At 37.6% G+C, this 14,515-nt stretch overlaps 1 protein-coding gene and 1 non-coding gene across 2 annotated transcripts; both read left to right on the top strand.

The window, feature by feature from the left end:
- Window positions 1–881: 881 nt before the first annotated feature.
- TAF2 (TBP-associated factor 2) lies at window positions 882–13,281 on the top strand. Its single transcript, XM_068448850.2, has 25 exons — window positions 882–1,092; window positions 1,338–1,680; window positions 2,323–2,468; window positions 2,559–2,625; window positions 4,313–4,512; window positions 4,613–4,766; window positions 5,459–5,543; window positions 5,668–5,759; window positions 6,158–6,283; window positions 6,384–6,437; window positions 7,144–7,212; window positions 7,322–7,419; window positions 7,520–7,867; window positions 7,963–8,050; window positions 8,160–8,285; window positions 8,370–8,426; window positions 9,207–9,286; window positions 9,380–9,422; window positions 9,864–9,950; window positions 10,398–10,487; window positions 10,797–10,855; window positions 10,942–11,032; window positions 11,125–11,290; window positions 11,384–11,567; window positions 11,726–13,281. The coding sequence occupies exons 1-25, from the start codon at window positions 977–979 to the stop codon at window positions 13,107–13,109; spliced, it is 4,353 nt and encodes a 1,450-aa protein (XP_068304951.2). The 5' UTR covers window positions 882–976; the 3' UTR covers window positions 13,110–13,281.
- On the top strand, window positions 2,982–3,053 carry TRNAF-GAA (transfer RNA phenylalanine (anticodon GAA)). Its single transcript has one exon. It is a non-coding gene; the product is annotated as a tRNA-Phe (tRNA).
- Window positions 13,282–14,515: the final 1,234 nt, after the last annotated feature.

Below are 14,515 nucleotides of genomic sequence, written 5' to 3'. Positions count from 1 at the left end.
TAGTAAAATGTTTGTTTTGTTGGCCAATAAATTATATTCTTTTTTACAATATGTATGTTGTATTGCGTTAGCATGAACTCTTTATGTATTTATCAACGAAATTTTATTCAGATTTATGATTTTTTAGCGTCAAAATAAGATTTCATCAAAATCTACTACTTGTTGGGCGATGCCTTCTTTTAATGAGCACCCTACCTTTGGATTATGAACTTTACCAGCCTCTTACACGACCAAAATCTTGTTAGATTTAGAAGAAAGATTTCAAAGTAGTTCAAGCCTTAAGTGGTAAGTTAAGCATATAAGATGAAATACATGGGGCATTTCATAATTTCCAAACTTTGTAGGCCTCCATTACAAATTTGACTTTCTTGTGATTGTTGATGTGACGCAATGCAGTTTGTTAAAAGTAAAATTAATAAAAATAATTTAAAATTTTTGAATTTTAACAATAAAGATAAAATAAAAGAAAAAATGAATGTATTAGGATTAATTTTTTAATGTAAAAATATGATTTTTCATTAAAGTAAATAGTAGCAAAAGTTTTTCATTATGAATAATACTATGATTGATTTTTTAATATAAAAAAATAATTTTTTATTAAAATAAACAATAGCAAAAGTTTTTCGTTATAGTTTCTTTTGTTTTGTTAAGAGAGGGAGGGAGATCAAAAACAAAAAAATAGGTTTGTCGCCCCCAAGGGTCCCACACATACAATCTGCACCGCACTTTGATTTCAGCAAAGATCTTTTATCAGCCGTTAGATCAGCATCATCAACAAGTGTACGGTCCAGAAGAGAATCAAAACGCAGTTGTCGTCCTCCTTAGCCAGAGGGAAGCCCGTGAGTGCGTCTATAAAATAAAACCCTCATTTTATCTTTTCTGGGATAAAAAGATAGACAGCTACTGAGCTTGTTCGATCCTACTCTCTCTAGCTTTCTCTCTCTAGCTTTCTCTCTCTCTGGGATTCCATACATCCATGGCGAAGCCCCGAAAGCCCAAGAACGAAGACGCAAAGCCTGACAACTCCGGGCCCGTCGTCCGCCACCAGAAGCTCTGCCTCTCCATCGACGTCGATAAGCGTCGCATTTATGGGTTCGTCTCTGTCCTGCATTCACACACACAAAAGGAAGAATACACTGTTGCATGTTCACTGATTTCGTGGCGAATCTCTATGGGTTTTGGGAAAATTCGAATTGGGTTTTGAGATTCGGGGAAATTGTGAATTGGGTTTTGTTTTTGGTAAAAATTGGATCGTAGATAAGCAGCTTTGGGAGCCATTATTCTGCATGGTTAGTGTTTATGTTGCTTGATTTTGTTTAATTTTGATGGGATTGTAGGTACTCTGAGTTGAAGATTGTGGTCCCAGAAATTGGGATTGTAGGGTTACACGCAGAGAATTTGGGGATTGAGAGTGTTTCAGTCGACGGTGAGCAGACCGAGTTCGAATACTACCCGCAGAGTAATCATAAAGATGCGGAGAGCGAGAGGAGATGGAGCTGGGTGACATCGCCGAGCTCTGCTGCCGATGCGGCAGGGTCAACATATATATCGGCTCTTGAGAGAGAGCTGGTCCCGAATTTACTGATCAATTGCTGTAAGGCTTTCAAGGCCGGAAGCGAACCGCAGGAGCAACTGCTTGGGGATAATGAAGTGCAGCAGTCTTCTGGAGAAGCCAAGCAGGTTATGGTTTATTTTTGGAGTTATGGTTTTGTGAGTTGAAATTTTGTGTTGGGTTTTCGAACTCCAGGATTGATCAACGTAAATTTCTAGGATGGCATTAATTTTCGCGTTTTGTATCAAATTTAGCTGGTAGGGCCTGCGCATATGGAATTACACGTTTAAGTATTTATACTTGTACATATTGACTGAAAAAGAATTACTTGCGTATGGTTCAAATTTTTGTTGCCCTGCGCTTTTCTAGAACTTTGGTGGTGGGTTTTTAGGGTTCAGGTTGATAGATGTAAAGGGTTACAAAATAGCATTACATTTCGTGTTTTGTATCGAAATTTAGCTGCCAGGGTCATTATGTATGCCCGTATCGGCTTACACGTTTAAGCATTTATACTTGTACATATTGACTCAAAAAGAAGTAAAAAGAATTACTTGTGTATGTTTCAGATTTTTGTTTCCCTGCGCCTATCTAGAATTTTTGTGGCATGTCTTCATAGCTTAATAGAAGATGAATGTTGATTTTATGCCAGAAGTTATTAGGAAATGACCAGTATCAGAACTGATCATTTTGTGGAGGGCTCAGTTGGCATAATGTGTTGTGACTGCGTTTCTCTTGTCTATGGCTTCTCATGTTGTTTGGTGTTGGTGCAGAATGTGAGGTTGGTTCGTGTTGATTATTGGGTAGAAAAAGCAGAGACAGGAATTTATTTTCATGATGCCATTCTACATACTGATAACCAGATAAGGCGTGCACGGTGCTGGTTCCCTTGTATAGATGACAATTCACAAAGTTGCTGGTACTAATTGTCTAACTGTGCTATTCTTTTGGTAGTTTTGCATATTATTGATAACACTCGGCATATTCATAATGACTATTACATGTTCAGCTATGATCTGGAGTTCACTGTTGCACAAAATCTTGTGGCTGTTAGCACTGGAAACTTACTATACCAGGTGAGATCAATGATAGAACACGTCTATTCATGTTTAAGTGCCAACATATTGTGTATTTTTCATGACAGAAGTGCACATGCCTGTGATGAGTCCATTAACCAGTGTGTAAAATGTAATTGTGCGACTTATAGCAGAATAAAATCTGAAATTAATAGGCATATTCTGTGGTTTTTATTCCGTAAAACAGTAGTTAGCAAACAATAGAAAAATATTGTTTGATGTAAATACTTCTCTTAGAAAAGTAAGGAAATTTGTCACAAAAAGAAATAGTTTTTCAGTAAGTTTTTATCACTTCGTATGATTAATGCCTTGCCATAATATAAACTGGGGTTCGATTCCTGGTTGGTGCACTATTTGCGGGGATAGCTCAGTTGGGAGAGCGTCAGACTGAAGATCTGAGGTTGCGTGTTCGATCCACGCTCACCGCTGGCATCTACTGGATCGATGCTCTGTTGAGTGGACCTTTAACTTGGCTGATGGGACAATCTCTATTGTTAAGGGCAATATACAGATGAAAGTCAAGCTTTCAAGTGGAGACAAAAAAAAAATACATGTAATTACTTATTGTGGAAGTAATTTCTTTAATTCTGTAAATCCCCATTTAAAGGCAACCATGCAACTGGCCAGGTTTCTAGGCTGATGAAGTCCAGGTATGCTAGAGACACCAATAGTAATTTGTTGAAAGCCAATAAGGTGTGTGTACATCCTGGATACCTGAAACTATGCTTCCCTTGGGAAAAAAAGGCATTACATAGGCGATTGAAACTGTTTTCTGTTCCTTCACCTCAACAATCTTGCTAGTTTTCTTATCTAGTCAGCATTTAAAATATTTGTAGAAACGTTACAGTTGTTATTACATGGTCATAGGTACCTTTCTAATGACTTGACAAATTGTAAACCAATATGTAGTTTTTGTCTCTTCGCCAGCATTCATCTTATTATGCATATAATAGAATGACAATTAGCTAATGGAAGTCATATAAACAAGAAAAAATAAATAAACTAGTGGGGGTGTCACCATGCTTCTGTATTGAGACACAATTTTGCAAATTTTAAGTTCAATATTCACAAAATCCTTCTTTTTGGGGGTGGGGGGTTGTGTCTATGAGACAATCATATTCCATCTGTTTACTGGGATCGTCTTTACACGACAATGTTCTTTTCTTCTTATGCCGGTATGTGACGTGGATCTTTATAGAGAGCTAACCCTTAGTCTACTGAAGACCAGTTGCCATGTGCACCCTCATGCAGGGGCCTAGATATTGAGACGAAATTCAATTTCTGCAGCCTTGTTGAATGCCTGTAGAAGTTTATTTTCGTATTACCATTTGACTTAAGTTTCCAATTTCAGAATCAAGGTTTTCTATGTATATATGGTGGAATAGAACTATTGTTATGGAGCCAAGCGTTGTGGCATCATCTTGAGTATCTATAGACAGTAGTAGTGTGAGATAAAGTCATAATCGAGATATGGCTTGCAGCAATTGTAAATGTAATTGGATAATCATATCTAGGATATTCCTTCAAAGTTTGTCACTTAAGTTGTCGTTGCCATCTATATGTGCAAATAACTCGCTAACATTCTACATGGGGGCATTTGGCCAGTCGTTGTTCACATCTAGTATAATGGTATCATACTGTGTTTTCCGTGTTGATGTTGCAACTATGCATAACGACTTCATTGCAGGTTTTGAGCAAGGATGATCCTCCTCGCAAAACATATGTTTATAGATTAGATGTTCCAGTTAGCGCTCGGTGGATATCTTTGGTGGTTGCGCCTTTTGAAATCCTTCCCGATCAGCAGTTTGGTCTAATATCTCACATGTGCTTGCCTATTAATCTGTCGAAGCTTCGGAATACTGTAGAGTTTTTCCATAGTGCATTTAGGTTTGTCTTCTAGTCATATGGCCTTGTTTGGTTTCGTAATGTGTGTCTTCATGTTTTACATCATACATCATTTTCTTACCATTATGTTTTAACTCCACAGCTGTTATAAGGATTACCTTGCGATAGAATTTCCTTTTGGGTCATACAAGCAAGTTTTTATTGACCCCGAGATGGCAGTATCATCATTAAGTTCGGGGGCATCCATGAGCGTTTTTAGTTCTCAAGTTTTATTTGATGAAAAGATCATTGATCAGGTTTGGTTATTCCACATATTTTCTACGAGTCACATTCATATGATGATTTTATTTCACATTTACGAAAGTTAAGCAAGATTTGCATGTAGGTGTAAAATCCATTGTGGAGGTTTGATAAATTTAGTAGGCAGTGAATAAACAACATAAAACTAGCTTAAGCAAGGTGTATTAATGATTTAATACTTAAATAGAAACCTGAAAAATGGAAAGTTTTGCTGTTTACCACTACGGTCAGATACCCTGACCACTGCATATTTAAAATCTTATCTTTGTGGTTGGCCCAGGTGGTGAGGGAGGATGGGGTAATGGACTAGGATTATGATAGTTCCAGGGTTCGATTTCAATGTAACCCAAAAAATAAAGCCGTCTCACATTCAATAATTAGTTTTTTTATTGACGGTATAGCATATTAATGATTTTAGTTCATAAGCTTCTTCATCGTAGTTTTGACATGAAAACAAATTTGAGCATTTATTTTGTGTTTGCCACTAATTGAAAAAAGCTAGTCCTCTTTAGGACTTCATTTGTCCTCTATTATGCTTCTAGAGTAATTGTAATATTCATGATATGATGAACAAGCATTTTCCATTTCAGTTTTGGCGTGAGCTGCAAACTAGTGCATGTCTTGTACATTTCTCTTTTTCATCTCATGTTTTCTATTAAGCTGATGTGTGTATAACTTTTCACAATAGACCATTGACACGAGGATTAAACTTGCGTTTGCTCTTGCAAGACAATGGTTTGGTGTCTATATCACTCCCGAGGCACCTAATGATGGTAAGCTAGTAGAGTGTTATGGTTTGTACTACTATTTGGTATTTAGATCATTGGTACCGAATTGTTTTGTTAAGTTTTGAGAAAATCCATTGGCTCTAATATGGTTGCTTACTCATATTGTCAGAGTGGCTGCTGGACGGTCTTGCTGGGTTTTTGACAGATTTTTTTATCAAAAAACATTTGGGAAATAATGAAGCCCGCTACCGGAGATACAAGGTTCGCTTTCTTATGGGGACATGCATGTACTCCATACTTAAGATATGGTGCTATCTGCTATGCGAATAAGTCATATACATAGTAGGATGAGTAATGATGAACCATTTCACTAGTAAAGTGAATTTAATAGATGAAGTCATGATTGATGTAGGGAAGTTGATACCTTAGCCAATTATTGCAACCCTTGTCCTTTTGGCTTGCATCGAGTTTTTCATTTTTCAATGATTTCTGGTCTCCCAAGAAGTATCTGTCCTATTTCATATTAATCTTTCACTCCCCTACTTCTGGTTTGTTCTGTCTTGGTCTTTCCTTGGACAAAAGAAAGTAAAGCTACATGAGTTACAGTTTCTTCTTTCTAAAATTCATGTTGACATATTTTTCTCTTTATGGAGTTGCAGGCAAATTGTGCTGTTTGCAAAGCAGATGATAGTGGTGCAACCGCTTTAAGTTCTGCTGCTTCTTGTAAGGATTTGTATGGAACTCAATGCATTGGAATATACAGCAAAATTAGGTCATGGAAATCTGTGAGTAATGTTGAAATTTTTTGTTCATTAGCATGGAGTATCAGTATGTTCATTTTTTTTTCTCCATCTTCACCTATTGACTGCATGAACATCTTAAAAGGTGGCAATCCTTCAAATGCTGGAAAAGCAGATGGGACCAGAGTCTTTTCGTAAAGTAAGTATTCTAGGAACTCACTGGTTTCTTCTGTTTCACCATGCTTTCACTCACCCTGTACATTGAACCTAACATTGCCAAGTATTATCAATTAAAGGCTAGTCACGGCCTTAATCATTTGGGCTGCAAGCATTTGTGCTTTTTGGATGTTACATTATATGGGTCTGTATAGGAACCCGATTTGTAGCCATTTAGTTTTTACTTATCACTTTTTGTGCTTGAGAAATAGGGAAAGTATATGGGGGAAAGGAGGGATGAAAAAGAGTTGTGGGAGGGTGGGGATGAAACAAAGAATGAATGAATGAAAATTAAAAATTAACAACCAAAATGGTTATCAAACAGGCCCTTAAGATCTTCTGTGGGGATGTTGAAGTTTTTTTTACTACTTTGGTCAAGGCATGACCGCAGAACCATGCCCTTTTTGGTTTCTTCCTGTAATAAAACATATAGTGTGAGGTATCAAACATGTATGCATATGAGTATAACTGGCCTACATGCCTGACTCCAAGTAATTTCTGTTTAGGAAATATGAAAAAAAAAAAAAAAAAAAAAAAAAAAAAAAAAAATCTCAATGAGCCTTGTACATGATGTGATTTGAAGGAATGATGGGAAATGGAGGAAGGGAATTGCTTTGATAGAATTTTGAGTATGTGAATTATAGATCGTAGTTATTTCTTGCCAGCTGATACGATATGTTTTATTACAGATTTTGCAGGCAATAGTTAATAGGGCTCCAGATAAGATCCGTTCTTTAAGATCCCTTAGTACGAAGGAGGTATGAACATCTTTTGACATATTGCTGGATAAGAAGTATAGACTGCTGTAATTTCAGTTTATTATTTATTAATTTTTCTCTAGTAGTTATACCATAAATTGTGGTGCAGTTTAGGCATTTTGCTAATAAGGTTGGCAATCTTGAGCGTCCATTTCTTAAAGAATTTTTTCCTCGCTGGGTGGAATTGTGTGGTTGTCCACTGCTGAGGTATGCATGAGCTGCACACTACTCTTCTTGTTTCATGCTGGATCTTTTTAACGGTTCAGTAACTAATATGCTCTTCATTTATTGACACTTAAATTGAAAGGATGGGCTTCTCCTATAACAAGAGGAAGAATATGGTTGAATTGGCAGTGTTACGTGGATGCACAGGCGGATCAGATTCAATTGCTTCAGCAGTTAATGCGAATTCAGAACCTGAAAAGCGAGACATTGACAATGGATGGCCTGGAATGATGAGCATCAGGGCTCACGAACTTGATGGTACGTTTGATCATCCAGTTTTGCCAATGGCTGGAGAAACATGGCAGCTGCTGGAAATACAATGCCATTCAAAGCTTGCTGCTAGACGCTTTCAGAAGCCTAAAAAGAGTTCAAAACTAGATGGGGCTGATGATAATGGGGATGCTACGCCAGCTCTAGACATGCGTTCTAGGTATAATATTATTAGATGAATATTTATTTTGTGTTTTCTTATTGTATGAATATTTATTTTGTATTTTCAGCTTGTTGAAATTCTTATTTTGGCAGTATGGAGTCGCCATTGTTGTGGATGAGGGCAGACCCGGAAATTGAATATCTTGCTGAAATTCATTTCAATCAACCTGTACAGATGTGGGTAAGAATGGGATTATGGTTATTCTATATGCTTTCTTGGAGTTTTTAATATGTGGGTTAGAAAAGTCTATTGGTCCTTGACTGTTTTTAGCATTGGTGTGCCATATCAGATTAATCAGTTGGAGAAGGACAAAGATGTCGTTGCACAGGCACAAGCAATTGCAACACTGGAGTCTCTACCACAGCTTTCCTTTTCTGTTGTTAACGCTCTGAATAATTTCCTCATTGACTCCAAGGTTTTAGCCACTTTCAGAGTTATATTGTGTGGAATTATGTATCTCAAGGAGTAAGTTTCTGAAGTATTTTTCTATGATTTCAAGGCCTTCTGGAGAGTTCGAATTGAGGCCGCGTTTGCTTTGGCTAATACAGCATCTGAGGTAAATTATTGTTATTTGCCTTGGAATCCATGGTTCACTTGAGTTGTGTTTTTCATCGTTAAAAGATTGAAATTGGTTCATGCAAATTATCTAATTCTTTACCTTTGGATATTTGTATCTGGTGTTCTAAACATATTTACAAATATTTATGATTGATTTGAGTTACTTTATTGCGTGGTGCTATCCACGCACCCATTTTTACCTTCCACACCTCTCTCAATTTCCAACCGTCGGATCAAATGGATTGAAGAGGATCAAAGGACAGAAATTAACAGTGTCTGAAAGGTAAAAAGGGCTGTGTGGATAGCACCGCCCACTTTATTTTATTCTAGTTCCTAACAGAAACATTATCTGATTCTTTTTAGTGATGTGATATAACAATTTCAGATCTTAGTAATCTAGAATTGTTTTAATGTTTTTTGTATTAGCCATTGCTTCTACTCGAACTTCTAGTTTATTGCAAATTTGGTTATAATAATCAGCTTCCCTTAACAATTTAACATATGCAAGGGCATTAGCTCATAAAAAAAAAAAATATATATATATATATATATATATATAACATATGTAAGGGTATTGGGGTGGTTCTTTAGTATCTTACCCAACTGAAGTGACAATTTCTACTATTGGAATTGATTCATTGAATTGGTCGTTTTGTTAGTCTTAGCTCCAACAGTAGCTTTTACATTTGCATTGCAATTCTTATTTAGTGTATATATCTGTGTCTTGAGACTTCAACTTTTACATTGGCATGTTCAGAATGATGTGATTGTCTTGCAGGATACTGATTGGGCTGGTCTACTCCATTTAGTGAAATTTTATAAAAGCCGAAGGTTTGATGCAAACATCGGACTCCCCAAGTACGTTCTGTACATGTGTGTTTGAACTCCAAGTGGTCGAGAGCTTACTTTAACAGTACCAGTTAACAAAGATTTTTCTTGTTATATTGCCAGGCCAAATGACTTCCATGACATTTCTGAGTACTTTGTTCTTGAGGTAATGAAATGAGGTAGGATAAGTAATAAGTTGTTTGTGATGTGTAATTCACACTTACGTATCAACGTTTCAAAGAAGTTGCAATAAAATGCTTCTGTTGGTAGCTTTCCTTTACTTAACACAAACCTGTGGAGCAATTTCATTTTATGTGCCTTTATGATGCCTAACTTCAACCTTCACTCCCACCTGTAGACGGTACAGTCTTGTTTTGGTGTTTTGGATCTCAGTCTCCTGACATTGGCATAGTGATAACATATGCATCTGAGTTCTGGATTAGCTATCATGAACACATTCGACTAGTGTCTTTTATGTGTTTCGTAGTTAAATCTATGATTGTATCATGCTATTTATATCATTATCATCATCATCTTTATTGATGGTAATGTATTTCATTGGTCAAGGGCCATCTGTATATTATATTGTTGTTTCTCTAACTTGCAGGCCATTCCTCATGCTATTGCTATGGTCAGAGCTGCTGACAAGAAAAGTCCAAGAGAGGCTGTAGAGTTTGTTTTACAACTTTTGAAGGTAGTATTGTCGTGGACATTTCTCATATAGCATCAATTGAAAAAAATTAAGGAAAACTTTCGAAAAGTCCAAAAAAACTCTAGTTTTAATGAAAAAGGACAAATAAAGGTGTAGTGAATAGTATCAGAAAAAGGTAAAAATGTGGTTTTTCGTTAAAAGTGAACAGTACTGGGAGTGTTTTGTTAAAACTCCCAAAAAATTAAGGTGACAATGTTACAATAAGAACAATATTTTTCAGTTGGCCTCGATTAGACGTTCTAAACTTGAGAACACGAGAAATAATTCAGCAATACTATTATGTCTTGCTATGTATGGCTGTTGTCTTACGGTAAAATACAGTAAACAATCTGGATTTTGTATATTAGTATTATTTGAATTTTGAACTTCCCCCCAAGTGCCTCACTCTGAAAATCAGTTCTTAATGTTTTGTCTTTAATTGTCTGACAGTACAATGACAACAATGGGAACCCTTACTCTGATGTCTTCTGGCTTGCTGCATTAATCGAGTCTGTTGGAGAACTTGAATTTGGGCAACAGGTTTGTCTTACATGATAATGCTCGGCGGTTCTGTTGAGGCTTACATGTCTGTCTTTGGCTATGATGAACGTTCTGTTGGTTTACTTTAGAAGTACATAGGATTAGATAATGTAATGTGCACTTCTGTCTTAGGTGTAGTCCATTTTGGAATTGCTTTTACATGATACTGTTGTTACCCCGGACTCTTAAGGGCCTAACCTCTGAAAAAATACATGTCATCCAATGATTCACGTGGGTTATTACATTGGATAATCCCAAAATTGACAAATATGAAGTTTATAATCATGTGTTCCTTTTACTCCGTTTCAGAGTATTCTCCTTTTATCGTCTCTTCTGAAGCGCATTGATCGCCTCTTGCAATTTGACAGGTGTGTTAACTCATATCATACTGAATTCAATGGTTTATATCCAGTAATACATATAATTGATTGTGTCTGGAACTGGCATGTTCCAGGTTGATGCCTAGCTACAATGGTATCTTGTCGGTCAGTTGTATTCGGGCCTTGACACAGATTGCCCTAAAACTGTTGGGATTTGTTCCTATGGTGAGTAATTTCTCACCTATGCTTTTCTTTTTAAACTTATTGTATTTTCATGTAGTGTTGGCGACTTTATCCAGCTCTTTCACTTGCTACAGGATCGCGTGTTTGAACTTGTGAAACCTTTTCGGGATATCAAGGCAGTATGGCAAGTTCGGGTTGAAGCAAGCAGAGCACTCCTTGATCTTGAATTCCATTGTAAAGGCATTGATGCAGCTTTGCAACTGTTTATCAAATATTTAGATGAAGAGACGTCCTTCCGAGGTTCTTGTCACTACTTTCCTCGTGAATGTTGGAAATCTCATTGTTTCATTAAAAGTGTGCATTTTCGTTATTGTATATATTCCTTGATTGCAGGGCAGGTGAAGCTGGCCGTGCATGCTATGAGGTTATGCCAGATTAGAGGTGGATCTGATCTTACTGACAACATCAGGAGCGAAACTCTTGTGGCTTTGCTTCGTCTACTTGAAGGCCAGATGGCTTTTAATAATATCTTTCTTCGTCATCACTTATTCTGCATCCTACAAATCCTTGCCGGAAGGTATTTATTTTCACTTGATTATGATTCCTTTTCAAGATGAAAAAACATTACCCGGGTTTTTCTCTTTTGCTAAGTATGGAGTTCATTTGTTCTTCGTTAAAGCTTGACGTTTTTCAATATTTTCTATTAATTGTAACTGAACCGAGACTCATTTTCAGGCCGCCAACACTATATGGAGTGCCAAGAGATCATAAACCATTTCATTTAGGTGATGCGGAAAGCTTCCAAGAGCAGAAAAACATCTTTGCTGCTTTCATTCCAGAAAGTAAATATGTGGAACCACCTTCCGAAGCTCCAAACCTTTCACATGATGATTTAACTGCTCCTGAAACTTCCAGAGATGTTTTCGCTGCTCCAGAAATGTTTACAGATGGGTTTTCTATTCCAGATCCAGAAACTTCCAGGGACGGGTTTGCCCTTCCAGCTGCTTCCAAGGATGATTTGGGTGCTCCAGAACCTACAACTGATGGTTTTGGTGCTCCAGAACCTCCTGGTGGTGGTTTGGGCGATCCAGAACCTTCTGGTGGCAGTTTGGTCGCTAAAGAACCTTCCATTGGTGGTGTTGGTGCTCCAGAACCTCCGATTGGTAGTTTTGATGGCTTAACGGTTTCAGAACCTATCAAGGATAGCTTGGCTGTTCTGGAACCTTTCAAGGACGCAGATACCGTTTCTAACAGTCATAAACGGAAGCTGAGGGTTAAGATCAGGGTCAAAAGTTCTGCTACTACTAGTAGAGCAGAAGGTGATAATCAAACTGTTGAGAGGTCGCAAGGTGGGCATCTTGAAACTGATCGTGGCGCCAGCAGTTCAGTATCTGTGGATGCTCCGCACAAAAACTTTGCAGAGGTGAGCCTTAGCAATCAAAATCTTGAGGAAGTCAACTCTTGGCATGATCTTGGATCCCGGATGACTGCCAGCATTGGTAGCGCAAAACTTGCTAGCGATGTCGATGATATAGGAAAGGAATTGCAGTGCACTGCCGATTCTAGCAAAGTTTCTGCACTGCCTCAGCCCGAAGATCCATCACCTAGCTTTATCCAAGATAACCGAGATGCAGAAGTACAGAAGTATGCAAGTCTCCAAGAACTTTCGGTTCCTAGGAACGATATTAATGGCGGTTCATCTGGAATGGCGGATTCTCTTCCTCGCGGGAAAGAAAAGGAGAAAAAGAAAGACAAGGAAAAGAAACGAAAGCGGGATGGCCATAAGGGCCACCGAGATAATCCCGAGTATTTGGAGCGGAAGCGCCTAAAGAAGGAGAAAAAGCAGAAGGAGAAAGAAATAGCGAAGTTGTTGAACGAGAGCGCCAAAGTACCATCCACGGAGCTACCAAGTAAGACAGGGGTGCTTGGAGTGAAGTCGGCAACTGTGCAACTCAAACCGGTCGAGCCTAGCGGTTCCAACAAATTGGCAATCACAGGGGTTGAAACCGCCAGGCCTGCGCCATCCGAAGGTGCTACTTCCGCTACTCCTTCCGGTACAACTTCCGCTACTCCGAAGTTTCGTATTAAGACAAAGATCCGAACACTGAACAATCCATGATGAATGTAGTTTTCCCTTGTAACGAGCTATGGTGGCTGGTTTAAATTTTTGTATTGGTAATCTGTGTTGTATCCGGCAGGCAGTGATTTAGGTGTGCATAGTGGGAAATGGGAGAGACTCTAGCTCACTGTAGAATTACTTATAAATGCCCTTCTGCTTATATTCTTTACAATTTTGTTTTATTTTTTACTGCCTTTAATTTAATTTTTGTGAAGTTATTTATTTTTTATTTTTTTGTAATAATATGTTTGTAACTATTTATTTTCTATCTTAGTTTGCAATTTGCATTCCCCCCAAATCAGTTTGCTCGGGTTTCTTTTGTTTGAAAAACGGGGCTAAAAGCAAAAGTCCAAATAAATCTACTCGATAGTTAATCTAAACTAGGACATTTTTAATCGATCTTTGTGAATAAAACTGGCTGAACAAGAAGTATAAAAAAAAAAAATTACCTAAATCTAAATCAAGACTATAGGTTGCTAAATTGTTCGTCCTGAAAGAATTTCTCGACAAGCTAAAATAAAGGGACCTAAAAGATGATTATTGCTAGTACCTTGCAACACCAATTGAACTGTGACTGTTGAGTAAGTTATCAAATCCATAATCTCCATGTCAATTGTAAGTTTAAGTAAGGACCCCAGCTTAGCAGTGAAAATCTCACATATGCCCAAATAATTGCTCGGGTTTTGAATGGAAACAATAGTGTAGAATTAATATTTTAATTTTTTTAGTCAAGAACTTAAAAGAATTAAAATTCCGATTGAATAACACCACAATGTCAATTGGGGAAGACAATCAAAATGGTTTTCCTTCTTTTCAGTTATTTTGTTTAAATTTTTCGAAGGCATGGAATTGGCTTACGAAGTTCGAACCATTGAACGTAATGGCCTGGTGGGAAATGTGCTCGTTCACCTCGCTTTAATGCCTGGGCTCAATAGCCCTGGACGTTTGGTTTAAAAAATTCAAAAACCAAGCTTCTAGATTAAAATACTACCTGTACAACAACGCTTTGGGGAAGGCTTATTGGGCTCATGGAATATGCTCTCAGTGTGTACAACAACGCTTTTTTGTGGGGTGTGGGGAAGTTATTTGCTTTAAGAGCTTGTTTGAGATTATTTTTCTAGAAACTGCTTTTACAACTCAAAAATGGTTATTAAGTTTTATTATCAAACGTAGTCATAAACGTTGTAAGATTGTTATAGAGCACTTTTAGTCATCGTAGAACCAATCGCAAAGATGTTGTGACTCATAAGTACGAGGATAATGCTCTCGCACCTCGCATGGTTACCTTAGTTTTCGATTTCGGAGGCATTCTTTTTGTTTTTCCTTTGGAGGTGGGGTTGGAGAAATTCTAGTGTAGGGAAACCGGACCACCAGTTTCCTACGCGACACATTCATAGAAACACCTA

This window comes from Pyrus communis, chromosome 6, assembly GCF_041283825.1.
Source record: "Pyrus communis isolate YQ-2024b chromosome 6, ASM4128382v1, whole genome shotgun sequence".
NCBI lineage: Eukaryota > Viridiplantae > Streptophyta > Magnoliopsida > Rosales > Rosaceae > Pyrus > Pyrus communis.
The sequence above is the reverse complement of the archived record's forward strand: the minus strand, read 5'-3'. Positions and strand labels throughout refer to the sequence as shown.